Below are 25,526 nucleotides of genomic sequence, written 5' to 3'. Positions count from 1 at the left end.
CAACAATAATAATCAGATTTTGGCTGATGGTAAACTTGCCCTGGGGGTCCTCCCCCATCCCCCTCATGTCTGTTTTTTGTAGGGAAAGGTTTTGCTAATTTCCTCTTTTTTCTTCTTTTTTTTTATCAAAGTTAACCCTGCTTTGAAATGCTTAAAAAGCAGAATCTATTATTGGCTATATTTGTGATTTTCTGTGTGTCTGTCTGTCTCACCCACCCATCTATCTTCTGTCTGTCTGTCCATCCATCCATTATTTAGTATTTGTCTATCAATCAAATATTTTTATTTAGTATTTGTATTAATTTATCTGTATCTGTCCGTCTGTCTGTCTATCATTCAGTATTTCTCTGTATCCATCCATCCATCCATCCATCCATCCATCCATCCATCCATCCATCCCGTCTGACTATCTATTTATCTATCCTATCTCTCTATATCTCTCTATCTATCTCTCTATCTATCTATCTATCTATCTATCTATCTATCTATCTATTTAGTATTTATCTGTATCCACCCTCCCTCCCTCCCTCCCTCCCTGTCTATCTATCTATCATATCTATGTGTTCATCTATATTCTATTTAGTATTTCTCTGTATCATCTATATTTTTATTTAGTATTTGTATCAATCATCTATCTATATCTATCTATCTATCACCTAGTATTTATCTGTAGCCATCCATCCATCTACCCACCCATCCCATCTGTCTGTCTGTCTATTTATCTATACTATCTGTTCATCTATATTCTATTTAGTATTTCTCTGTATCAATCATTAATATGTATTTTTATTTAATATTTGTATCAATCATCTCTCTCTCATTTACTATTTATCTGTATCCATCCACCCTGTCTGTCTGTCTATTTATCTCTCTCTCTCTATATATATATATTCTATTTAGTATTTGTTTTCTATTTAGTATTTGTATCAATCATCTATATATATATTTATTTAGTATTTGTATCAATCACCTATATCTGAGAGCATGTACACTGAGAGCATATGCACCAAGACAAATTCCTTGTGTGTCCAATCACACTTGGCCAATAAAAAATTCTATTCTATTCTATTCTATTCTATCTATCTTTTTTTCTATCTATCTATCTATCTATCTGTCTGTCTGTCTGTCTGTCTGTCTGTCTGTCTGTCTATCTATCTATCATTTACTATTTATCTCTTATCAATCATTTATCTATCCAATCACCCATGCATTATTCTATTCTGCTCTGTATTTGTATCAATCATTTATCTATCAGTCTGTATTTCTCTGTCTGTCTGTCTACCTTCATCCATCTGCCTCTCTATAATCTGATTATGTCTCTCTGTCTGTCTATCTTATCTGTGAGGTCCTTGGTGCTCTGCAAATTCGGTTCTTTTCTTTCAGGACCCAAAGAGGTAACATGATTATTGGGGGGAGGAGAGGGAAGAGATGTTGGAGGAAGAGGAGAAGGAGGAGGAGGACTGTGGGGTCCTTGGTGCTCTCTTAGGCTTGGTGGTTTTCTTGCAGATGTTTCATGACCTAACTAGGTAACAGCATCAGTGCTAGGAGGGTGGGAGGTTTGCTCTCAATTTACATTCATTAAATTGAGAGAACGCCGTCCACCTCACCTATAAGGTTGACTCCGAATGGGTTACAGGTTTAGAAAACGGATGGAAGAATTATTTAAAATATATTAAAATTTAAATGTCTTACAACTGTACCAAAACTTTAGAAGTATACAGAAGTTTTAGAAGTATGCCAGAACTGGAAAACCGGCGTTTGCGATCTCGATCCGATCAAAGCCTCCTGCAACTGTGTGGATCTTTTGAGACGAGGCTCACGCGATCGAAGTAGACAAGAGTTTTGACATTCGGCCAACCACCTTTGGTGCTCCTAGGAGGAGATCTTTGCTCTCTTTGCTGCAAGGACCTCTGGAGTAGTTGCTCGGCTGCTTTTCCAAGATGCATTGGCGTTGGGACGTTACTCACGTCTTCCCTCGGGAGTTCAGAGGACCTTTGGGGCTTCGTCTCCTTGGTTCTTCTCCTTTCGTGCCGGTTGTTTATGCCTGCTTCTTGCCTTCGGTGTCGTCTTCTGCCTGCTTCTCGGAAGAACGTACCTCTCAAGGTCTTTCCTCTGATGGAGAATTTGCAGCTGAGGGTTGAGCTCTGGGGTCCTTGGTGCTCTCGGAGATGGGGTGGTTTTCTTGCGGACGTTTCGTGACCCAACTAGGGAACGTCATCGGCCCTAGAAGGAAGGAGGAGAAGGAATGTAGGGTCCTTGGTGCTCTTTGAGCTGGGTGGTTTTCTTGCAGACGTTTCATGGCCCAATTAGGGAACATCATCAGTGCTACAAGAACGGGGGTGTGAGGAGGAGGAGGGCTGTAGGGTCCTTGGTGCTCTCTGAGCTTGGTGTTTTCTTGCAGACTTTTCATGATCCATATTTGTTAGAACGGGTATAAGTCACCTTTTTTCAGTGCCTTTGTGTAACTTTGGTTGCTAAACGAATGGTTGTAAGTCAAGGACAATTTTATTACTGTCTGAAACCAAATTTGTTTGGGGAAGGAATGACAGAACCCTTGGTGAGAGTTAAAACAGGCATCAACCTAGAATTCGTATGTAGTCACAAACGTCCTTGTGTCCTAGGGAGCCTTATCTAGCTCTAATAGTTGCTCACCATTAGTTGAAAGATTCCTGTGCAGAGGCTTTTAGCAATAAATCAATTTAATTGAAAGATTCCTGCCAGTAGGTCTTCAGTAATAAATTGGTTTAGTTGAAAGATTCCTGTGCATAGAATTTTAGCAATGAATCAGCAATAAATTTTGCAATAAATTTTAGCAATAAGTTTAGTTGAAATATTCCTGTGCACAGACTTTCAGCAATAAATCAGTTTAATTGAAACTTCATGTGTGCACCTGGTATTTCGCACCTGACTCCCTGCTCTTTCTCTCTCTGCCTGGAGTTTGCATCTTTGATTCTTAATCGTCTTTAAACACTGATTTGAGATGTCGATTGGATTTTTGATCTTCTTCTTGTCCTTCTTTTCCTCCTCTTCCGCCTTTCTTTTTCAGAGTTTGATCGGAAAGGACGCGGCGGCATGGCGGACATGGAGCAGAACCTCAGCCTGGCCGATGCACTGACTGAGCCCCCTCCCCAAATCGAGGAGGAAGTGAAGCGGGATTTCATGGCCACCCTGGAAGCTGAGAAATTCGACGACGTGATCGGGGAAAAAGTGGGCAAGACGGATTACGTTCCTCTTCTCGATGACGACGACGACCCGAAGGCTGGGAACCAGGAGGCGAAAGCCAAACCGCGGGTTGAGAGCGTTCCTCGGGAGCGTGAGTGTCCGGACGTGAGCGGGAGTCAGGTTGGGTGTCGGGTGGGATGAGGGGGGGGTCAATGGAACGAGAAGCTGGATTATGTCTTACGACCACAGTTTGAGCGCCAACATTTCCGTGGTTAAGCAAGGCACTCGTTTTGGGAGCTTTGCCCCGTTTTATGTCAGCATTGTTAAGGGAACTAGGCGGTCGTTAAGTGAATCTAGTCTCCCCCCCCCCCCCCGGGTTGACTTCGCTTGTTGGAAGGTTGCGAAAGGGGATCGTGTAAGCCACTATCATAAATCCATGTCAACTGCTTCAAATTTCGATCATGTGACCCGAGAGATACAGCAACGGTTGTAAGTCCGAGAACAGTCCACAAGTCACTTTTTTTCCAGTGGTGTTGTAGGTTTGAACACTCAGTAAACAAATGGTTGTAAATGGAAATGAAGAAGTGGACGGGAGCTCAGGAAGATCCTTCTTTGTTTTTTTGCGTGAATATTTCATGACCTAACTAGGGAACATCATCAGTGCTAGAAGGGAGGAGGAGGAGGAGGAAGAGGAGGAGGAGGAGGAGGACTGTGGGGTCCTTGGTGCTCTCAGAGCTGGGTGGTCTTTTTGCACACGTTTCATGACCTAACTAGGGAACAGCATCAGTGCTAGAAAAGAAAGGAGTCTGGAAGGAGGTGGAGGAGGAGGGAGGAGGAGAGGAGGAAGAGGACTGAAGGGGTCCTTGGTGCTCTCAGAGCTGGGGGGCTTTCTTGGAGACATTTCATGGCCCAACTAGGAAACATCATCAGTGCTAGAAGGGAGGAGGGGGAAGAAAACGACTGAGGGGTCCTTGGTGCTCTTTGAACTTGGGGGTTTTCTTACAGACGTTTCACGACCCAACTAGGCTATGTCATCAGCGTTAGAAGAAAGGTCTCTTTGTTCTCTTTTTTATATACAGTCCTATCTAGCACAGATAGTTCCCTAGTTGGGTCATGAGACATCTGCAAGAAAACCACCCAGCTCAGAGAGTACCAAGGACCCTGCAGTCCTCCTACTCCTCCTTCTCCGTCAAATCCCTCCTCTCTGTTACTACTGATGATGTTCCCTAGTTGGGTCATGAAACGTCTGTCAACACCCAGCTCAGAGAGCACTCAGGATCCACAGAAATAATCCCTTTGGCCCTAATGTCTTTCTTATCCTCAGCAGATCCTGCCCTGACCAGGGGTTTCGCTTTGAATTTTTGAACAAGAGGACCCTGAATAGAATAGAATAGAATAGAATAGAATATTTTAATTTATAGACCGCCCTTCTCCCGAAGGACTCAGGGTGGTGTACAGCCAGAATAAAATACAGGGAAGCAAAACAACACATACAAAGCTAAAAACAACCCTTAAAAAATCTATTCCATATGGCTACTTTAAATAAAATATTTCCCTATAAAATTTACAAGAAATTTAAAACCCATAAAATCAATTTGATAATTTTAAAACTTTAACTTTGACCCTGCGGTGTCGGTTGATTGGTTTAAAAAAAAAAAGTATTTTTTTCTCCCCCCCCCTTGTTTTTGATTTCTGGCTTCCTCTGAATCTCCTCCAGACCATCGCAGTCTATCTGATGTGCTCGTCCCTTTGCGCGGAGACATCCCGCCATTGGCAAATTGCCGGCTTCAGTGATCTCATTGCTTTGAAGTCCTTTTGAAATCCTAGAATTTTTCCTGTTCAATTTTCATGCATCCCTTCCTTCTCCTCTTCCAGGCTTTCTCCAATCAAGAGAAAAAAAATAAATTAAATTTATTTCCACGGGTGCCATTATCCGGCTGGCTCCCGGTTCCTCCGGGCTTTGCCTTTTTAATAATCTCTAATTGCACCGTAATTTAGCCAAGAAACGGTTGAGCGGATATATTTAGTGCTGCTCGGTGAACTCCAACGCTATTGGAATATTAGAGAGGATAATTTTTCGGCTGTTTTTTTGGCAGGCTTTTTTCGCAGGGAATGTGGCTTTTTATTTGATATTTAATATTTTTATAACATCTCAACGTCAAATGTGTAAATAAGGATTACACGGTTTAAAAAATAGGCCTCAAACCAATTTATAACTTTTCATTTTTGTTGCGGTAACGACGTTACAGGTCGTCCTCCAGTTACAAGCACAGTGGAACCTAAAATTTCTGTGGCTAAGCAAGACGGTTGTTAAGTGAGTTGGGAGCCAGCACCGGATTTTTTTCACCTGCCGTCATTAAGTGAATTGCTGCAATGGCTCAGTTAGGAGCAGGGTTGTTAAATAAATCTGGCTTCCCGCTTGACACGTGACCCCGTGCCGCTGTGACCGTCATAGCAAGGAGCACCACGGACCCCACAGCCCTCCTCCTTCTCCAGTCCACAAACCCAACTCCCTCTTAGCACTGAGGATGTTACCTAATTGGGTCTCAAAACGTCTGCAAGAAAACCACCAAGACTAGAGAGCATCAAGGACCCCACAGTCATCATTGCCCTCTTCCTCCTCCTCCTCCTCCTCCTCCTCCTCCTCCTCCTCCTCCTCCTCCTCCTCCTTTCCTCCTTTCTCCCACTCCCTCTTAGCCCTGATGACGTTACCTAGTTGGCTCCTGAAATGTCTGCAGGAAAACCACCAAGCTCAGAATCCACCAAGCACCCTGCAGTTGTGTTTTTATCCGCCGCGGGGAAGCTACCCAAAAAGCACGTCTCTTACACATGTGCCGTTGTGTAACTTTTTCCAACAAACACATCGCCTGTTGTCGTGCGGAATCCGGCATGTGCACAATCTCCTTTGCAAAAGTCTGGTGGTGTTCGAGAACCTCAGAGTGGGGGGTTGACGGATATTTCCCGCGCACCCCTCAAATGATTTTTATTTTCTCTCTCTCTCTCTCTCTCTCTCTCTCTCTCTCTCACACACACACACACACACACACACACACACAACCCGACACTGCAAAGAGGATTGAACTGAGTTCAGCCAGCTGCCTTTGCAACCCAACTCACGGCATCTCGGTTTGATAGGTTTGTCCTAATCCTCTTAGTTTCTCCGTTACATAATCCGGAGGGATTGGGGCAGTGGGGGGTGGGGGTGGGGGTTGTGCAGGCTGAACTTTGCGTGGCCGCCTTCTCCGAGTTCATCGGAGATTAGCAACCCAGCATCTGGCAGGAGAGGCAAATGACTTAAATCCTGCTGTTGGAACAATGACGTTGTGATGGTTTGCCTGTGGTGGAAGAGGAGTGAATACAATTGGAAGCGTAGTGACTGCATTCTGGCAAATTGGTTTCAAAGGGGAAGTACTGATGCTGTTCCCTATTTGGGTCGTGAAACGTCTGTAAGAAAAGCACCCAGATCAGAGAGCACCAAGGATACCACAGTCTTCCTTATCCTCCTCCCCCTCTTCCTCTCTTCCTCCTCCTCCTCCTCCTCCTCCTCCTCCTCCTCCTCCTCCTCCTCCTCCTCCTCCTCCTCCTCCTCTTTTTCCTCCTCCCTCCTGGCACTGATGATGTTCACTAGTTGGGTCACGAAACATCTGCAAGGAGCTCAAGAGAGCACACAGGACCCTACAGTCACGATTATTTATACATATAGAGATAGAGATATACATATGCATTCCTCTGCCAACTCCCAGCAGCTCTAGGCAATGCACAAAATGGGGGGAAAAAGTTTAAACAAAAACCAACATTAAACCAAGATGGCAAAGAGAACTAACCCAGAGAGCGACAAAAGAAGAAAAATCAGATGCTTTAAGCACTCTAAATCCTGGAGAGGCCATCTCAAAAACTCTTGAATTTGGAGCCTCTTCCTCCTGCAGATCTTTCTCTGGAGTTGATTTAGGGCAGGGGTCTCCAACCTCGGTCCCTTTAAGACTTGTGGACTTCAACTCCCAGAGTTCCTCAGCCAGCAAAGCTGGCTGAGGGACTCTGGGAGTTGAAGTCCACAAGTCTTAAAGGGGCCAAATTTGCAGACCCCTGACTTAGGGGAATTATTACCATCTTTGTACCCCTTAACAACAATTTGTTTAGCAACCGTTTGCATTTTGCAACCCCACTGGAAAAAACACACCAATGAACCTTTTTTGACGTGACCATGACAGCATCCCCGTGGTCAAAATTCGGACGCTCGGCCACAGACTCTTATTTATCCCGGTGGCAGCGTCCCCGGGGTACTTATCTCCTGATCAATGGGGAAGCCAGGTTCACTAAACAACCATGTCGTTAACTCGACCACTGCCCTGATTCGCTTAACCCCATAGAGCTCACTTAACAACCATCTCGCTTTGCAGTGGCAAGTTGGGGCTCCATTATGGTCGTAAGTCGAAGACTAGGTATAAAGATGGATCCTAAATACTCCATCGGATGGAGATTTTAGAAAGATTTGGAAATGTAGGTTTAGGCAGATGATTGATGGCAGCATCTGGAGGAGAGACATGGCTGTTGGGCCATCTTGAGCAGAAGGTCCAACCTTCAGCTGGTCAGAGAAGGTCTTTGGGGAAAAAATTGGGGTCCCCCCAGGTCCTAAGTGTCCACCAACTGATGTAGACATCTCTCTTCTAGGTCCCACCGCAACTGGACCAGCTGCCGTGGTTGAGAATGGGGATCACGGCCTGGAGGGGAGCCAAAAAGGTAAGACGTTGGGTTGACGTCCTCCATATGCTTCAGAGCTGCTTCCTCATTTGCATGTCGCTGCTGACACATGTGTGACGTGTTGTACGTGTGAAGGTAGACTCTGCGGGAAGCGCGAAGTTTCCGTCTCCTCCGGTCCCTTGTCTGCCAGCCTCAATAATTTAGATTTTTTGATGGATCGGGCTTTGGTGGGAACTCAAGTTTGACGTCCTTCAAGATTGGTGGCTCTTTGGGGGGTCACCGTTGTCAATTTTGGACGTTGTGAGACAGTGTTGTGAGGTCTGGCCCAGCAGAGCGTTTCTCAAGCTTTGGCAAGGTACGTGGACTTCAATTCCCAGAATTCTCCAACAATTGTAGACTTCAAGGCTGAGAATTCCTCAGGATCGCCTGTTTTGAGGAAGGCAAGGATTCTGGAACGGAGTTTCTCAACGTTGGTCACTTTAAGAGGTGTGGACTTCAACTCCCAGCATACAGGGCATTCTGGGAATTGAAGTCCACTCAATGACAGCTAGGGAATTCTGGGAGTTGAAGTCCACATCTGTTAAAATGGCCGCCTTGAGAAGATGCTTGACGTCCTCACATTCCCTTCCCCCCACAAAATTCTCCTCTAAAACGTTTTATTATAGATAGTTGCTTTCTCAGATAATTTTATGACTTTTTACCGATTAAAAACAACAATATTATGTTACAGTCGGTAGAAAGATGAGTGGTAAGGATAAAACTCTGAAAAATACAAGTATAGATGTAGTCCTCGACTTACAACCGCAGTCGAGCACAAAATTTCCATTGTTAAGTGAGTTCTTCAGTGAGTTTTGCCCCATTTTACCACTTTTCTTGCTTGTTGTTAAGCGAAGCACTGTTGTTAAGTGAGTCACACAGTTATAAAGTGAATCTGGCTTTGACTTTGCTTGCCTGAAGGTCGCAAAAGGGGATCACATAATGCTCCGGCCGTCATAAATACGAGTCAGTTGCCAAGTGTCTGAATTTTGATCATGTGACCAGGGGGAGGCTGCAGCGGTCGTTAAGTGTGAAAAATGGTCATAGGTACCTTTTTTCAGTGCTGCTATAACCAGTCACTAAATGAACTCATAAGTCGAGGACTGCGGGTACAAGCAAAGAGTTATTTCAGTATAGAACCTCAATTTCCACCCTCCAAAAATGGAAAGAGGAAAATAAATGGGGGGGAAAAACTCCTCCCCCCCCCATTTTTTTTAAAATTGTCCCCGTCCTAAAATCCCAAATTTGAGTCTGAATTTTGACTTTTGCAAGAGAGGGAGGAAAAAAAAAACACCAAACCAAGGCAGGCACTGCTAAATTTATGGCCTTCCCTTTACTGACCATTCAAAGTCAACAACAGCGCTGGAAAAAAGGGAGACACAACCGTTTTTCACACTTAATGACCGTTGCGGTATTGATCACATGCTTACACTTGGCAACTGATTCACATTTATGACGGTTGCAGCGTCCCGGGAATCACATGATTCCCCCTTTTGCGACCTTCCCGACAAGCAGGAAGCCAGATCCGCTAAACGACCATGCTACTAACATCACTGCTGCAGCGATTCACTTAATGACGGTGGCCAGAATACAATTTGGCAAAGTTCCCTGAACAAATGCCTCCCTTAGTGACATAAATGTGGGACTCCGTTGTGGTCATAAGTCGAGGACCAGCTGCATACACAACTTCCAACTTCTTCCAAAGATAGAATGAATGCTTCCTTTCGACGCCGAATTGAAAACCGGGATAAAACTTCCAATTTTTCCTCCCCCCCACCTCTGGAAAATCATCATCATATGTCAAACTTTTATTTTGATTTATTTTTCATTGGATTTTATCCTGTTGAGTTTTTAATTTTTTTCTCTCCATCCCCGGCCAAAGTCAACATTTTGACTGACAGAGTTGAGGATGGGGATGATTTCAAAAGGATGAAAAGAAAGAATACTTTTTCCCCCCCCTTCCTTTTTTGAAATTGTCCCCATCCTCAGCTCCGTGAGTCGAAATGTTTTTGTTTGTTTTTTTAATAAAAAAGTTTTATTTTTACATTCATATCCAACAACTCATCCAATGTACAGTCATATGCAGTCGAAATGTTGACTTGGCAAGAGCCGGAGAAAAATCAAAATAAAAATTCAATGTCTTTGGAGATTTTCAAGTCTATCCAGATCATGGTTGTCCGAAAAGTGCTTTTTTTCAAAAGGCAATTGGACTTTCTGGTTTTTTTCTTCGAAGACGTTTCACTTCTCATCCAAGAAACTTCTTCAGTTCTGACTGAATGGTGGGAAATGGATCAGTCAGAGCTGAAGAAGCTTCTCGGATGAGAAGCGAAACCTCTTCAAAGAAAAACCAGAAAGTCCAGTTGCCTCTTGGAAAAAAAAAAAGTACCCTTGGGATAAAAATCCCCCCAAAATCAATATTTTTGGAGGCTTTCCGTGATCTCCTGCGATGCCACGTTTTTTCCACTCCCCCCACTTCAATCCTCCGGAGTGAAAGCCGGTTTCTAGCTGACCCATTTATGGACGGCTTATTTAAAAATAGCAACGGCTTATGCTCTTCCTTCCGTTTTGGGAAGGATTTTCTTCTTAAGGACCGATTTTATGCTGAGAATTAGCGAATGCTGCTCTCGCTTGTAAGGCGACGAGAGATTTTTACCTCATAAACCGGCTTTCGGAGAAAGCTGCTCCTGGCAGCTGGTTTTTCTGTGCTTACAGCAAGTCCTCAATTTACGACGGTGGCTGAGCCCACAATTTGTGTTGTTCAGCGAGACGGAGGTTAAGTGAGAACGAAGATGCACCTCAGTACAGACGGTCCTCAAGTCACGACAGTAATGGAGCCCCAGATTTATGTCGCTAAGCAAAACATTTGTTAAGCCATTTTTAAGAATTTTCTCGCTGCGGTTCTTAAGTGAATTTGTGAAGTCAGTCTCGCGGTTGTTAAGTAAACCCGGCTTTTCTGTGGACTTGTCAGAAGGTCGCAAAAGGGGATCACGTTAGCACGGTCACTGCGGCCGTCTTAAATAGGAGCTGATAGCCAGACATTTTGAGGATGCTGCAACGGTCGTTAAGTGTGAAAAAGGGTCATAGGTCGCTTTTTCCAGTGCCGTTGTAACTTCTAACGGTCACTAAATGAAATGTCGCAAGTCAAGGACTTCCTTTATTTCGGGTACAGAGGGTTTGAGGTGTTAGGTTTGCTTGTGTTATGGGGTGTGTGTAGGTCTACAACTGGTGTGTGTTCATGGGCACTCACAATTCGTAATTAGAGAAATACAGAGTTGGAAGAGACCATCTAGTCCATCCCATTGCTCAAGCAGGAGGCCCTCAAAGCATCGTAGAAAGACAGAGTTGGAAAGGATCTTGGAGGTCTTCTAGTCCAACCCCCAGCTCAAGCAGGAGACCCTTAAAGAAATACAGAGTTGGGAGGGACTTTGGAGGTCTTCTAATCCAATCCTCTGCCGTATCAACATAAATGATTTCTCCTTGAAGAAGATAGTTTTGAGATGGGGATTTTTATCAAGTCATCTTCCTGAAGGACCAAAGCTAAAATAAAGGTGAAAATGAAGGTTTTATGGAGTCTTCTACCATCTAAGGATGTGTTCGTAGATGTATTTTTCTGTGCCAACCTTCTTCCAGTTGGTGATCACCAAACGCTGTGGACTTCAAGCCTTACCAACTGGCAAAAAAGCAGATTGTGGTTCTTCTAGCTCAGGGGTCTCCAACCTTGGCAACTTGAAAACTTGTGGACTTCAACTCCCAGAATTCCTGGATTCTGGGAGTTGAAGTCCACAAGTCTTCAAGTTGCCAAGGTTGGAGACCCCTGCTCTAGCTAGCATTATGAGATGTGGCCTGTACTATTTAGGATTTGGGCTTCATGCCCCCCTGTTCTTGGATCTACTGGTCTAAAGTGGTTGAGACAACAAGATCCTGCTTTGAATAGGGATCATCCTTGGTTCTTCAAACAGCTTATTGTTGTCTCCTCCAATGTTTTGAGAACTTTATCCTGGTCTTGAGCTTATATTCTTCCATGAATGATTTCTGACCAGGCACCATTTTGTGAGTTGGAGTAAGAGAATGGAGGCCTTGCTAAGCTTGAGGTTTTCGTGTGTGGTGGCCATGGGCATCAAGAAAGGAGAGATAAGATTGGTGGACATGGGACATGTTGGGGCAGATGATTGCCAAGGTCTCAAGTATGGTAGAGAGATAAAGAGGAGGTGTTTCTGAGAAGCAGAAGTGGTCCGGTTGCAGAAGAACATCTGGAGAACTCAAATATGGTAGAGAGACTCAAAGGGGAGTTGTTTCTGAGAAGGAGAAGTGGTCCGGTTGCAGAAGAACATCTGGAGAACCTGGTTTAGTTGAGAAATAGGTTGTCCTAATGTATTTCAACTGACTGAAGAAAGATGGGAAAGGCTTCCTTGTATCATTCAAGAGGTCCCAGTTTCCTTATTCTTCGGCTCCTTTCCACCAAGACCAGCAAGATAGGGACACTCGATTCTACTGAGGTCATTACCCAAGTCGTCATCCTCATTTTCTTTTAACGACCCCAGAATCCCTTGTTGGGTGGAGTCTGGGCAACAGAATGGAGCTAGCAGAGTGTTTTAATGGCCAGATGCCCTTCCTGTCACCAGTGTGGAGTTCTGTTCAGCCGATATATTTGAGAATATTGAGAGAGAGAGAGAGAAATATCTGCCTCTACCTAGGATCGAACTCACCGCCTCCTGATTGTGAGGCAAGAGCTCTACCTCTAGGCCACCGCACCACTCCGAGATCATCCCCTAAGTGATGAAGAAAAAGGGACACCTGACCCAACTTGGGTCATTCCATTGTTTATTGATCTCCCCAAATTCAAACCAACTGGTTTAAAGCATAGCATCAAATTGTGATTGTGTTTTTTGCAGACTGAGGGTTGCAACTAAGCTTAGAGAGATACTTGCCACCAAGTTGGTCCATAGCAAAAATTCCCGTCCCGTTCTGCCAGAAGGTACGCAACGGGGAGAAGGGGTTCTGCAAAGTCCAGTTCAGTTCTTGGGAAGAAGAAGCACGGCGGCTAAAGTGGTTGGAACACCAGGCACGAGATTTGGAAGTCCAAGTTCGAGACCTGAGATCTGCCATTCGGCAGGGTTGAGTTACCATCCTTAGCTCGAGTTCACCTTTTCAATCCTGAAACACTTCGGTGCTTCTAACACAAGTGCAAAAATAAATAAATAAATATTAAGGTTCTTTGGGAGGGTACAAAACAGAGTCAGAATTTGAAGACGTCTTGGCCGGTCGTCCTCAGGATGTTCTAGAAAATTGATGGCAGGGTTGAATTCCCATCCTTAGCTCCAGCTCCTGCTGGGGAAAAGAAAGGAGCCTCCAGCTAACCCTTCCAATCCTGAAACATCTGGGGGTTTCTAAAATGGGTGCAAAACAAAATGAAAATTAAGGTTCTTTCAAGGGTACAAAACAAGGACAGAGTTTGAAGGCCGGTTTTCACCTTTCAGGACATTCTAGAACATTGATAGTTGAGGAAGGATCTTCTATCTTCTCATTTGCCTTCTGGGTCCCGGAGTTGTGACGTGTGTTTTGTGATTGTCTTTGTGTGTAGTGTTGGGAGGTTGGCCTGGGCCATTGCTGCTGCTTTGGGTTTGTCTGGTGGGGACATCTGGGAAACTTTCCGGGGGTGGACAAGAGGTTTACATCTGCTTGCTTGGAACCCACAAGGTCCTACAAGAATTTGAGCCCCAGTGTCATAGATTCCTGGTTTATGGAACAGGCGGACACAGCTTAAGCTCCAGTGATCATTGAGCTGTTCAAGGTGCTGTTGTCAAACTCACAACACTATCTTTGCTCTTTGGGAGGGTCAAGGGTGAGATCAGGTGAGCCACCATCAACCAGGAGTCTTCTCGGAACAGACGTGGTGGAAGCCACGGCTGCTCACAAAATCTAATAACACTTGTGAATTGGAAAATAGGCTACTGTATTTTCCATCGTAGTCGAATGTCGCTTCTCTTTCAGTCCTTATTAATGCAGTAACCACGATTGTTAAAATCCAAGGAGATATTCAGAGTTTTGCTTCCATCCCTCCCTCTCCCAACAGTCTTCAAAAATATTGGAAATTGACTACAGAAATCCCAGCATGTTGAAAACTGACTAGATTTATCCCAGCCAATTTGTTGGGAATTGACTACCCGAATCCAAGCATATTGGGAATTGAGTACATTACTGCTAATCCCGGCCAATTTGATGGAAATTGACCTCACAGATCCCAGTCGGTTAGTTGGGAGTTGACTACATGAATCCCAGCCAATTTGTTGGGAATTGACTAGACTAATTTATTTATTTATTTATTTATTTATTTGATTTCTATACCGCCCTTCTCCCGAAGGACTCAGGGCGGTTTACAGCCAGAATAAAACAACAAAGACATAAACAAAAATAAAACATTTTTAAAAACTGATTATAAAATTGGCCATAATAAGTTAAAACTATCATAAAAATCCTCATAAAAACCCTCAATAATCCCAGTCTGTTCACTGGAAATTGACTAGACTGACCCCAGCCAATTCATTGGGAATTAATTAAACTAATCCCAGCCAATTTGTTGGGAATTGACTATACACACATCAGCCAATTTGTTAGGAATTGATTAGATAATCCCAGCGTATTGGAAATTGACTAGACTAATTCTAGTCACTTTGTTGGGAATTGACTACACTAATCCCAGCCAATTCATTGGGAATTGATTAGACTTGTGACAGCTAATTAGTTGGGAATTGACTAGGCTAGCCAGTTTATTGGGAATTGACAAAACTAATCCCAGCATGTTGGAAATTGACTAGACTAATCCCAGCCAGTTCGTTGGGAATTGACTACAGGAATCACAGACGATTTGTTGGAAATTGACTAGACTAATCCCAGTCAGTTTAATAAAACAGATGAGCCAAAGTATAAGATTACCCCCCCCCACCTCCCACCCCTGTCTTCTCCAGGTTGGGGAATTCCTTGCAATTGATTCGCCATTTCCCTTTCAGGCAATGACTGTTTTGGGGAAGCCCCTTCCTCTTTGCTACTCTCTTTTGCTGGGCTGACGCTTGCTTGCGATCGTCCATGCCATTGCCTCCCATGTTCATGTTTACTAACGACTTAATGCTTTTATGTTCTCTTCCTGTCTCCTGTTGCCTTCCTCCTCTTCTTCCTCTCTTCCTCTCTTCCTTTCTCGCTTCCTTCCTATAGAAACCTAGACTCCCCCCTCCTCCTCAGGGGGGCTGCTCTCCATGGGAGACCACGCGTGCTTTGCTTCCCGTCACTGCACTTAAAAGCCACCTGTCCTCTGACTTTTAAAGAGCTCTTCCTCTACCTGCCTGGACGTTGTGGGGGATGAAGAACGAAGAGGGTAGATCTGCGGTGGGCCACCTCCTCCTCCTTCGTCTTACTCTTCCCTCTCCTCTTCCCTCTATGCTCCTCCTCTTCCTTCTTTCCTTCTTTCCTTCCTGTCTTCCTCCTCTTTCTCTTCCCTTCTTTCTCATCTCTCCTCCTCTTCCTCCTTATTTCTCCTCTATGCTCTTCCTTCTCCTCTTCCTCCTCAGCCTCTTCCCTCCTTCCTCCTCTCATTTCTCCTCCTCCCGTTCCTCTCTCTTTCCTCCCACTCTCCCTCCTCCTCCTGTTGCCTTCCTTCCTTCCTTCCTTCCTTCCTTCCATCCATCCATCCATCCATCCATCCATCCATCTTTCCTTCCCTCTATCTCCTCTCTTCCGCCTTCTCTATCTCCTTCCTTCTTGTCTCCCTCCCTTCCTTCTCTCCCTTCCTCCGCAGTACTTGTTGACACTTTCGCCAAACCGACAATTCTGCCTGCCGGATATCCGAGCTGCACTCTTGCTTTTCTGGTGTCCCCCCCCCACTTTTTTTTCCTGAACCCCTTTTTAATTTCCTCCACTCCTTTTGGTTCTCTCTCCTCCAAGTTCACCCCTCTTTCCCTTCCTTGCCTCATCTCCCCCCCCTCCCCAAACTCATGGGGGGCTTGGTTGTCGGAAGGGCCCTCGTCTAGGCTGGCCTCTTCTCCTCTCCAGCTTTCTCACGTTGAGGAGATGAATTTTAGGGTCCTCCTTTTAGAGAGTGAAGGAAGCCTGACCAGTCTCAGATTTCTCTAACTTAGATTTCGGGAAAGTAGTTTTTAGTTAACTATTTCCCCGGTCACCTTGGATCTAGATGTCCTCCCTGCGTCAAAGCCAAAACCTTCGTGCAATTTTAATGCAGCTTGAAAGCCCTTCCTCGTTCTGGGATGTTTGCGCTCCTCTTTTTTTTCCTCGTTGTTGCACATTCTTCTTTGTGGCTTGTCACAAACAAATCAAGCCGGGGTGGGACAGATCGGATGGGCTGAGCAAGGAAGGGGAGCAGACAATCCGACCGACGATCTGACAGGAACTTTGATCCCCGAGGTTTTTAAGCTTGTCGTTTGCAATTTGTCTGGCTGTCTGCTCGCCGCCCAGAAATAGCCCGAACAACCATCTCTTTCTGAGTCCTAAATTTGGAATTCTCGGCCTCTCCATCAGTTGAAGCCGTTCTTTTAAAAAATATATGATTTTAAAATAATAATAATACTTTTATAACCCAGTTTTTGCTGATTCCTTTCACTCGCTCGTAAAGGGATGGTTCGAGTCCCCGCATGTGGTTTGAGTGCCGCTCCCTCAAATTCAGAGCAGCTGAAGATGGGGAATGTGTCAGCATTTGTTGATGATGCTTGTGGGGTCATAGTTCCTGAAAATGATGCTTGCGTGCACACACACACAAACACAAACACAAACACACACACACACACGGATGAATTATGCAGGGAAAGGCCCAACTGTTTTTGCAGAGATGCATTTTCCATTAAGGTTCGTATTTCTTCCGGCAGCAGAGAGAACCAGCGAGAGGGTGAACGTTGGGCCCTGCAATTAAAAGGAATGAGGCCCTTTTGCCTTAAGGCATCCATCTTGGGCGAAACACAATTTAAATTTAGACCAGATTTCCAGCAAAATGCAATTTTAAATTTAGACCACCTGAATCTAGCACCAGGGAGGCTGGATTTAGCTACCAAAATTATCCTTCAACTTTGTGAAGGAGTTGGAGAACTGTTTCCTGATAGCTTCTCCGTCATGGGCAGCCTGGAACTTTTGAGGTAGGACATTAGTGGAGAACCAGACCAGAAGCTTTTGAGGTGGGTTTTTTTGTGGACAACCAGATCCAGAAGCTTTTGAGGTAGGACATTGTTGGAGACAGCCAGGCCACCTGAAGAGAGGATCTCCCTTTGGTCTTCTCTTTTAGTTGATAAGGCCATGAGGTTGAGTGCTCATGTCTTCTTGATGGACCTTATTTGAAGGATGTTCGTAGTCTTCTCCTCTTTCATCTGGTAGGGACGCTTAGATGGATGTAGACCAGGGGTATCAAACTCAATTTCATTGATGGCTGCATCAGGGCTGTGGTTGACCTTGGGGTGGAGTGGGGGCACTGGGTGGGTGTGGCCAGCTGGATGGGCGTGGCCAACTTGATTCCACTCCCGAAACTGCTGGTGTGTTTCCTCTTTGCATTGGGTAGACCAGGTTGAAGCTATGTTGACCTGATCTTTCCTCTTCGCATTGGGTAGACTAGGACATGCGACCCGCATCACAGGCCTTGAGTTTGACACCCCTGATGTAGACCTTGTAGACCCCAACTTCCCAGCTGCATTCAGAAGCATCCTGAAGGGTGATTTCCACCTGAACGTTGAGGGTCTCCTGGATATGGTCTCTTTCCCAGGTTAAGAACCTGGGACCTGCTAATGGAGAAGCTACCTAGGAGTTTTCCCAAGCTGACCCAATGTATCTTGGGTCCTGCTCTGATCCCACCACAAAGCAGCCTTCATCCCAACAAACAATGTTTTTTTGGACCAAAAAGTTCCCGCTAGAGTAGGGTGTCACCTTCATTTTTCATCCTCGTTTATTAATTAAAGGAATAATTAATGTGTTAGACCTGAGGGTTGATATTCCATCAGCTCCTAGCTTGTTTCCCTTTGCCATGCTGTCCTCGGAGTTGGAAATCCTATTACTTCTTCTTCCTTGCCGTAAAATAAGACGGGTTCTCCTTAATTATCAGAGGCTAGCATATCTCTTGAGGTTCTACACACACCAAGTCATATAATAAAGCGGTCTTCTTCAACCAGCTGAAGATGGGTGGACTTCCAACTCCCAGAATTCTTGGCTGGGTGGGGAACCCTGGGAATTGAAGTCCACCCAAGGTTTGAGGAACACACTAATAGAACCAATCTAATGGTGGATTCCTCTTTGGTGAATCCATATCTCGTGGGATGGGTGACGATCGAGTTGTAGATGAGCTAATGGAACTTTTGAGTCCCTGAGGACTCCCAAACACCACCACTGCAAGCAAGGAAGCCTTGGTTTTTGCAGGTGCTGGATGGGTAGCTTGCTTAGTACGTGCTGGAGAAAAGTAGGGTCACAGGTTCAGAAGGTTGGATTCTGGATTCCCATTCTGGATGAAGAGGTAGCTTTTCCACCATTGGTTGGTTGCAGGCAACAGTTGAGGATTCTGGGTGTACCCAACTGAAAGACTTTGAAGGATATTAGATTAGTGAAGAAATGTTGGCTTCCGAGGTGGGTTGTTGACCAGCGAGTTAGGAAGATAATGTGGCTTTCAAAAATACAGTTGGGCCCAAAATACATGTGCTAGGAATTATAGGTGGGACTTCATACCGAAGAAGACTTGGGCAAGCATTGTGCATGATCTTGGTGAGACCTTCTCATGAACTTCAGAACTGCTCCTCAAGAAGACTTCCTTGAAGCAGTTCTTCCTTGGAAGGTCAAGGTCTCTCCCTTAGCTCTCTCCTTCCTGGAGCAGAAGACAATTGATCGCCTAGAAGTGGAGCTCTTGCCTTACAATCAATAGGTTGTGAGTTCGATCCTAGGTAGAGGCCAGAAGTAGGGTCCCCTGCTTGGGCAAGGGGTTGGACTAGATGACCTGCAAGGTCCCGTCCGACTCCATTATTCTGTTAAAAACAAAAATCTTAATTGATCATCTCCACAAAATAATCTCTGACTCCCAACTCTTCGTGGTCTCCTAAACCAGCAAAGATCTCGGATATAGATTCTTACCCCCATCTAGGCTTCTTAAAATCAGTGGTGGATTGTCCCTTCCACCCAACAGTTGGGAATCCCAACATTCAGCCCCGCCAACTCGGCCCCATCATGACTAACTAAGAATCCCAGCTTATTGTACCCAGGGAGGAAATATTGAGATGATTGCGTGAGATAAACCAGCCCACTTCTTCCTTTTTCAGTCTTTCCATCTCATTATCTCGTATTTCCTTTTTTTTGTTCTTTTTTTTTTCAATTTAACATTCATTTTCCCTGCTTAATAGTTTGAGTTTCTCCTCTTTGTTGTTTTTATTCTTTTTAGGTTTGTTGGGGGGGAATGCTTGCCTAAATTGAGTGTCTGAGCTCAAAACGCTATAATTCTCGTCTTCCTTGTCGCAGGGAAAAAATGTTCGAAAATTCTGTTTTTCTGCCATAAATTTTGAAGTTGCCTTTCGCAAATGCTTTAATCCATGTGGCCTTCTAAAATCACTGCGTCTTTATCCCAAAGGAATGTTTTTCAAATGTGGCCCTTTTAAGAATGAATGGACTTCAACTCCCATGATCCGTTAGCCAGCCAGGCGTGGCTGACTGGGGAATTCTGGGAATTGAAGTCCGCCCATCTTAAAGGGACCATGCTTGATTTATTCAACTGCTTTATTTCATTGTTGCAATAATTAATTGTAAAAAAAAAATATATCTTTTAACAATTGCCTCTGTTTACTCCTGCGCTTTGTATGTTAGCCTTGTACACGATTAATGCTCCTTCCCCCTTTTTGCTAAATAAACCACTAATAAAACCTGTCTGCTAACCTCGGGTGGAAATTTTTTTATTAAACCACAGTTTAACCAACATCTGCAAAGCTGAATAACCAGCTTTCTGCTGCAGTCATTTGTTTCTGGTTGATGAGAAAGAAGATCAGAAACTTGACTAAATTGAGGGGTTTTTTTGAGTTGAGAATATATATATATAGAATATGAATATATATGTGTGTGTGTGTGTGTTTTCTGAGGTTTTCGCGGGTGTTTGTATGTAGGTCTTTGGTTATTCGGGTTTTCTCCCGCGTAAAATTGGAAGTGTCTTGGCAATGTTTCGACAAAGTCTCATTCGCCATCTTCAGGCTTCAGCTTCGTGCAGCTCAAATCCCCCTGCAACTCAGATTAGTCTGAGTTGCAGGGGATTTGAGCTGCAAAGCTGAAGCCTGAAGATGACGAATGAGACTTACAAACATTGCCAAGACACTTCCAATTTTATATATATATATATATATATATATATACACACACACACACACACACACACACACACACACACACACACACATACATACAGAGAGATAGAGATATAGACAGACAGACATCTCTCTCTCTCTCTCTCTCTCTCTCTCTCTCTCTCTCTCTCTCTCTCTCTCTCTCTCTCTCATTTATGTTTATTGCTGCCTGAAAATTGCTTATGGACCTTGTTCTTCTAGAAAATGGAAAAAAAGCAAAAAGCTATGATTGATGGCTTTGAGGATTAGACAAGATGGATTATAGGAAGAAGGGAAGGATGATGTAATTGTAGAAAATGAGGCAAATTCATAATTTTAACATGTAAAGAAGATTTGAAACGAGTTCTTGGTAGCTTTTTTCCTCTTTCGGTTCTATTATTTTTTTAAAAAACTTTGTTTCCACTATTAGCTTTCTCTCTCTGATCTATTCCCTTCCCTTTTCTCTTCTCTTCTCTTCTCTTCTCTTCTCTTCTCTTCTCTTCTCTTCTCTTCTCTTCTCTTCTCTTCTCTTCTCTCCATATATTCCATTCCTGCAGCTTGGAATGCAAATCATTCCTTTGAATTTCTTTTTTCTTTTCTTTTTTACTTTCTTTCCTTTCTAGCACTTTGAGCTTTCTCTTTGATTTCTTTTCCTTCCTCTCTCCCTCCCTCCTTCCCCCTTTCCTATTTTATATCTCCTCCCCCCCCCCTTCTTTCATTTTTAGCTTTAGCTTTATTTGTTTTCCTTCTTTCTTACTGTTTTTCACTTTGCATCAGTTTATCTACTTTAGAATTTTTACACATAAAAAAGAAAAGATCCGGATCATTGAAATAAAGCAGAAGAGACTTTCTGCCAGGGAGGTAATTAGACCAGAAATCTCCAACGAAACACAATGAATGGAAAAACGATCTATTTTAGCAAAACATGCTGCAAATGACACATTCTTACGCCACTGACTTTTTCAAACTGAGCCTGGACTTCGACTCCCAGAATTCTCAGCCAGCATGCTTTAAGAAGGGAGGACTGCTTAAGGCGGAACTAGAGTTCTCCATCTTCCGAGGATTGGCCAATAGTCACCCAGTCCCTGCACTTATGACTAGTCCTGATGCTTATGACCTGTCCTCAAACTTACAACCATCCCAATATTCCCCCATGGTTCTGTAATCAAAATTAGGTGGCTCAGAAACCCGACACGTTTTTACGACAGTCGCAAGATTCTGGGGTCACATGATCGTCCTTGAAAAACAATCCATCGGAGGGGAGCTGTCATTCTCTTAATGACCACATGATCCACTTAACGACCTCAGTGATTTCGTTTACAACTAGGGGAAAAATGATCGTTCAGCTGGCTATGACTCACTCCACAACTGTCTTCCTTCCCATAACAATGGAAATTTGGGTGGCCGTTGTCATCATAAGTCAAGGACTTCCTGTTAGCCAAGTTGGAACCGTCCAAAGTTTCTTTCTTTTATTTTATTTTATTACTTCATTAAATTTATTGGCCACCGATCTTACCATAGTTACAGTAAGATCACAGTTAACAATGGCACTGAAAAAAGTGATGAGTCCTCGCACTTACAGCCGCCACAGCCTTTTCCATAATCACCTGTATCAAAAGTTAGGTATTTACAAGGGTAAATTTCCCCTTTGCTAATGATCCCAGCTGGCTTCCGACAAGCCAAGTCAATTCCCCTTGCTTAGCAGGGGAAATCCCGGCTGTAAATCCAGGATTACCCATTATTCTAAGAAATTATAGCCCAAGGTGGGTGTCTTTGCTGACAAACCAAGATTGTTGGCTTGTTTCAGGCCTGTGCAATCCAGAGACACCACAGTTTAATTGAGGGTCGGGATATTGATCGGGATCAAATGCCAGAAAGTCCTTCGGGTGTCTGTCAGTGAAAGTCAACCCTGCTTGATGGACGGATCGATGAACTGTCAGTTAAAGGAGGGTCGAGGATATCCATCTGACTACATCAAAAAGAAAATACAATTATTCCCCTCAGAATTCGATTTTTCCTGCAAACTAAATTGGGTCGAATAAAGGACTCTATTACCCATAATGCGCCAATCTTCTGCTAAGTTGTAGAGAAGACTTGTGGTGGGATCCATAGTTATGCAGGCAGGCCTCAGCTTATGACAGTCCATTTAGTGAACATTCAGAGTGACCTCAAAAGTGGTGCAGGGCCAGGATTCACTATTGCGACCATTGTAGCATCCCCGTGTGATCAAAACTCAGAGGTTTGGCAACCGGTTCGAATTTACAACAGTTGCAGTATCCCGGGGTCGCGTGATCCCCTTTAGGGACCTCCTGACAAGCGACCGACTCCGAGTTATGAAGGTCGCAGCGTTCCAGGGTCACGTGATCCCCTTTAGCGACCTCCTTTAGCGAGCAAAGTCCATGGGGAAGCTGGATTCACTTAACAACCGGGTGACTGACTGAGCAGTGGCAGGGATTCACTTAACAACTGAGGCAAGGAAGGTCATAAAATGGGGCAAAATTCACTTAACAGAAATTTTGGCCTCTATTGTGGTCGTAAGTCGAGGACTACCTGTATTGTGGTTTCATTTCTAAATACAGTCCATCCTTGGCTTATGACTGCAATGGAAGCCGAAACTTCTGACAGTCATTAAGTGAGTTTTACCTCCTTTCATGACGTTTTAGGATATGGTTGTTAAGGGAATCACTGGTAATTAAGTTAGTCACGCTGTCATTAAGTGAATCTGGATTCTTCCTTGTCAGGTGGTCACAAAAGGGGATCACGTGACTGCGGGATGCTGCGACCGTCATAATTAGGAGTCAGTTGCCGAACATCCGAATTTTGATGACGGAACCATGGGGAGGCCATGAGTGTGAAACATAGCTGAAAGTCACTAATTTCAGTGTCGTCACAATGACGGTCACTAAACGGACAGTTGTAAGTCGAGGACTGTCTGTAGAAGTACGGATCCCACCACAAGTCTTCTGTACAGCCTAGCAGAAGAGGAACTTGGGTAATAGAGTCTTTTATTCGATGCAACGTTTCACACTTAATGACGGCACCAGCCTCAATGATCATGTGGTCCAAATTCCGATGCTTGGAAACGGACTCCTATTTATGATGGTTGTGGAGTCCTTGGCTCACGTGATCCCCTTTGCGACCTTCTGACGAGCAGGAAGCCGGGTTCACTTAACAACGGGGTGACTAACTTAATGACTGCATTGACTCACTTAATTATGGCAGGAAAAAAATTGCAAAATTACATTGGTATACAGTTGTTTCCGCCTTTGGACAAGGAGTCCTCGATTTAGTGACCGTTTGAAGTTACGACGGCTCTGAACAAGTGAGTTTCACGCTTAGGACCGTTGCAGCCTCCCCTTGGTCAGGTGATCAAAATTCAGATGCTTGTCAACTGGTTCCTATTTATGACGGTCACAGTGTCCCATGATCTCCTTTAGCGACCTTCTGACCACCGCAGTCAATGGGCAAGCCAGATTCACTTAACAACCATGTTACTAACTGAATAGCTGTGAAGGTTGACTTAATGACCAATTCCCTTAATGACCAATTCACTTAATGATATTCACTTAACAACCAATTCACTTGACCAGCAATTCACTTAATGAATCTGTTCATTTAATGACCAATTCACTTAACTACTGATTCACTGAATGGCCGATCCACTGAATGACCGATTCACTTAACGACCGATTCACTTAAGGATCTCGTGCCTGACTTCACAGCCACAGGTATTCGTTTAGCAACTGTGGCAGGAAAGGTCCTCCCATGGGGCAGAAACCTGTTTTATCACTGTTTCGCTTAGCGACAGAAATGTTAGGCTCACTTGTGATCGTAGGTCGAGGATCTGTAGAAAAATCTGTACAATTAAGGGCAAGAGTTAACTTTCCTTCTGTGACTTGGATGTCCTTCACCTACCCCGGCATCCTTTTTATGTAAGAAATCCTTCACAATCAAGTTTATGAGCATGAAATAAAAGAGATTTTTTTCTCCCCTGGGAGGGAAAAAAATGCTTCTGACAGCTTTAGATGAAATATTAACATGGAGCGACAACAACAAAAATTTTTTGTCAACAACATGTCGAAGCGTCTGGCTCTGGAATCTGCTCTGTTAGGGAGGTGAAAAGATTTTTAAAATGGATTTTTCAGAATTGAGGGTTTTTTAGCTTTATATTATCACAAGCAGGAGCTTGTAAAATCACCTGGTCAGATTTCATACTTAATGTGGGACTAGAACTCACTGTCTCCTGGTGATTGGCCTCAAGGCACCCATCTGGCTTTCCTGCCTAAGGTGCAACTAGAACTCCCTGTCTCCCGGTGATTGGCCCATAGTCATCCAATGGGCTTTCGTGCCTAAAATGGGACTAGAACTCACCGTTGCCTGGTGATTGGCCCATAGTTGTCCAATGGGCTTTTGTGCCTAAGGTGGAACTAGAACTCACTGGCTCAAAATCACCCAGCTATCTTTCTTGCCTAAGGCGAGACTAGAACTCACAGTCTCCTGGTGTTTGAGCCAAAACTATCCTGTCAGCTTTCATGCCTAAAGCAGGACTAGAACTCACTGTCGCCTGGTTTCTAAGCCAACACCTTTCGAAATTATGCAAATGACTTCCTTCGATGAGCCTGGTTTCATTTGTTTGGCTGCTCTTAGGAGTTAACAGGTTTGGCCAAACTTGACAACTTGTTTCTCACCCTGAATGTTGGATGGTTTGTGCATTTTCAGCTTGTCAGTGCGAGTTGGGAAGAAAAAGAAATCTAGGTCAGCAGTGTTTTTGGGTGTTTGTGTGTGTGTGTGTGAGAGAGAGAGAGAGAAAGAGAGAGAGACAAAGAGACAAACAGAGACAGAGAAAGAAAGAGAGAAAAATGAGACAGAGGTAAATAGAGAAAGGGACAGAGAAAAATTAGAGAGAGAGAGGGGCAGAAAAATGAGAGACAGGTGGAAAGAGAGAAAGGAACAGAATAAAAAATGAGAGAAAATGAGGCCGAAAAACAGTGAGGAAGAGAGAGAAAGACAGAAAAATGAGAGGGATAGGTGGAAGAGAAAGGGACAGAATAAAGAGTGAGAGAAAAAGAGTGAGAGAAAGAGAGTGAGAGAGAAGAGAGAAAGAGTGAGAGAGAAAAGACAGAGGTAAAAGAGTGGGAGAGAAAGAGAGAGAAAGAGAGAAAAAAGACAGAGACCGACAAAGGTAGAAAGAAAGAGAAAGACAGAAAAAGATAGAAGGGAAGATAAAAGAGAGAGAAAAAGACAGAGGTAGAAAGAAAAAGACAGGAAAAGAGAGAGAAAGAGACAGAAGAATGAGGGAGA

The 25,526-nt window shown here is 44.1% G+C and overlaps 1 protein-coding gene across 27 annotated transcripts in view; it reads left to right on the top strand.

The window, feature by feature from the left end:
• The window catches only part of LOC131198937 (protein piccolo-like), a 135,380-nt gene that overhangs the window by 28,933 nt on the left and 80,921 nt on the right, over positions 1 to 25,526 (top strand). For all 27 annotated transcript variants that reach the window (XR_009155201.1, XR_009155199.1, XR_009155197.1 and 24 more), the window contains 2 exons: positions 3,047 to 3,313; positions 7,831 to 7,899. Coding sequence is in view for 22 of the 27 variants with exons in the window: in XM_058184270.1 (XP_058040253.1) it covers positions 3,073 to 3,313; positions 7,831 to 7,899 (310 nt within the window). In the remaining 5 variants the exon portion in view is untranslated. The remainder of the gene's footprint in view (positions 1 to 3,046; positions 3,314 to 7,830; positions 7,900 to 25,526) is intronic.

The sequence above is a fragment of the Ahaetulla prasina genome, chromosome 4 (genome assembly GCF_028640845.1).
Source record: "Ahaetulla prasina isolate Xishuangbanna chromosome 4, ASM2864084v1, whole genome shotgun sequence".
NCBI classification, from domain to species: domain Eukaryota; kingdom Metazoa; phylum Chordata; class Lepidosauria; order Squamata; family Colubridae; genus Ahaetulla; species Ahaetulla prasina.
Note: the sequence above shows the minus strand (reverse complement) of the source record. Positions and strands in the feature narration are given on the sequence as shown.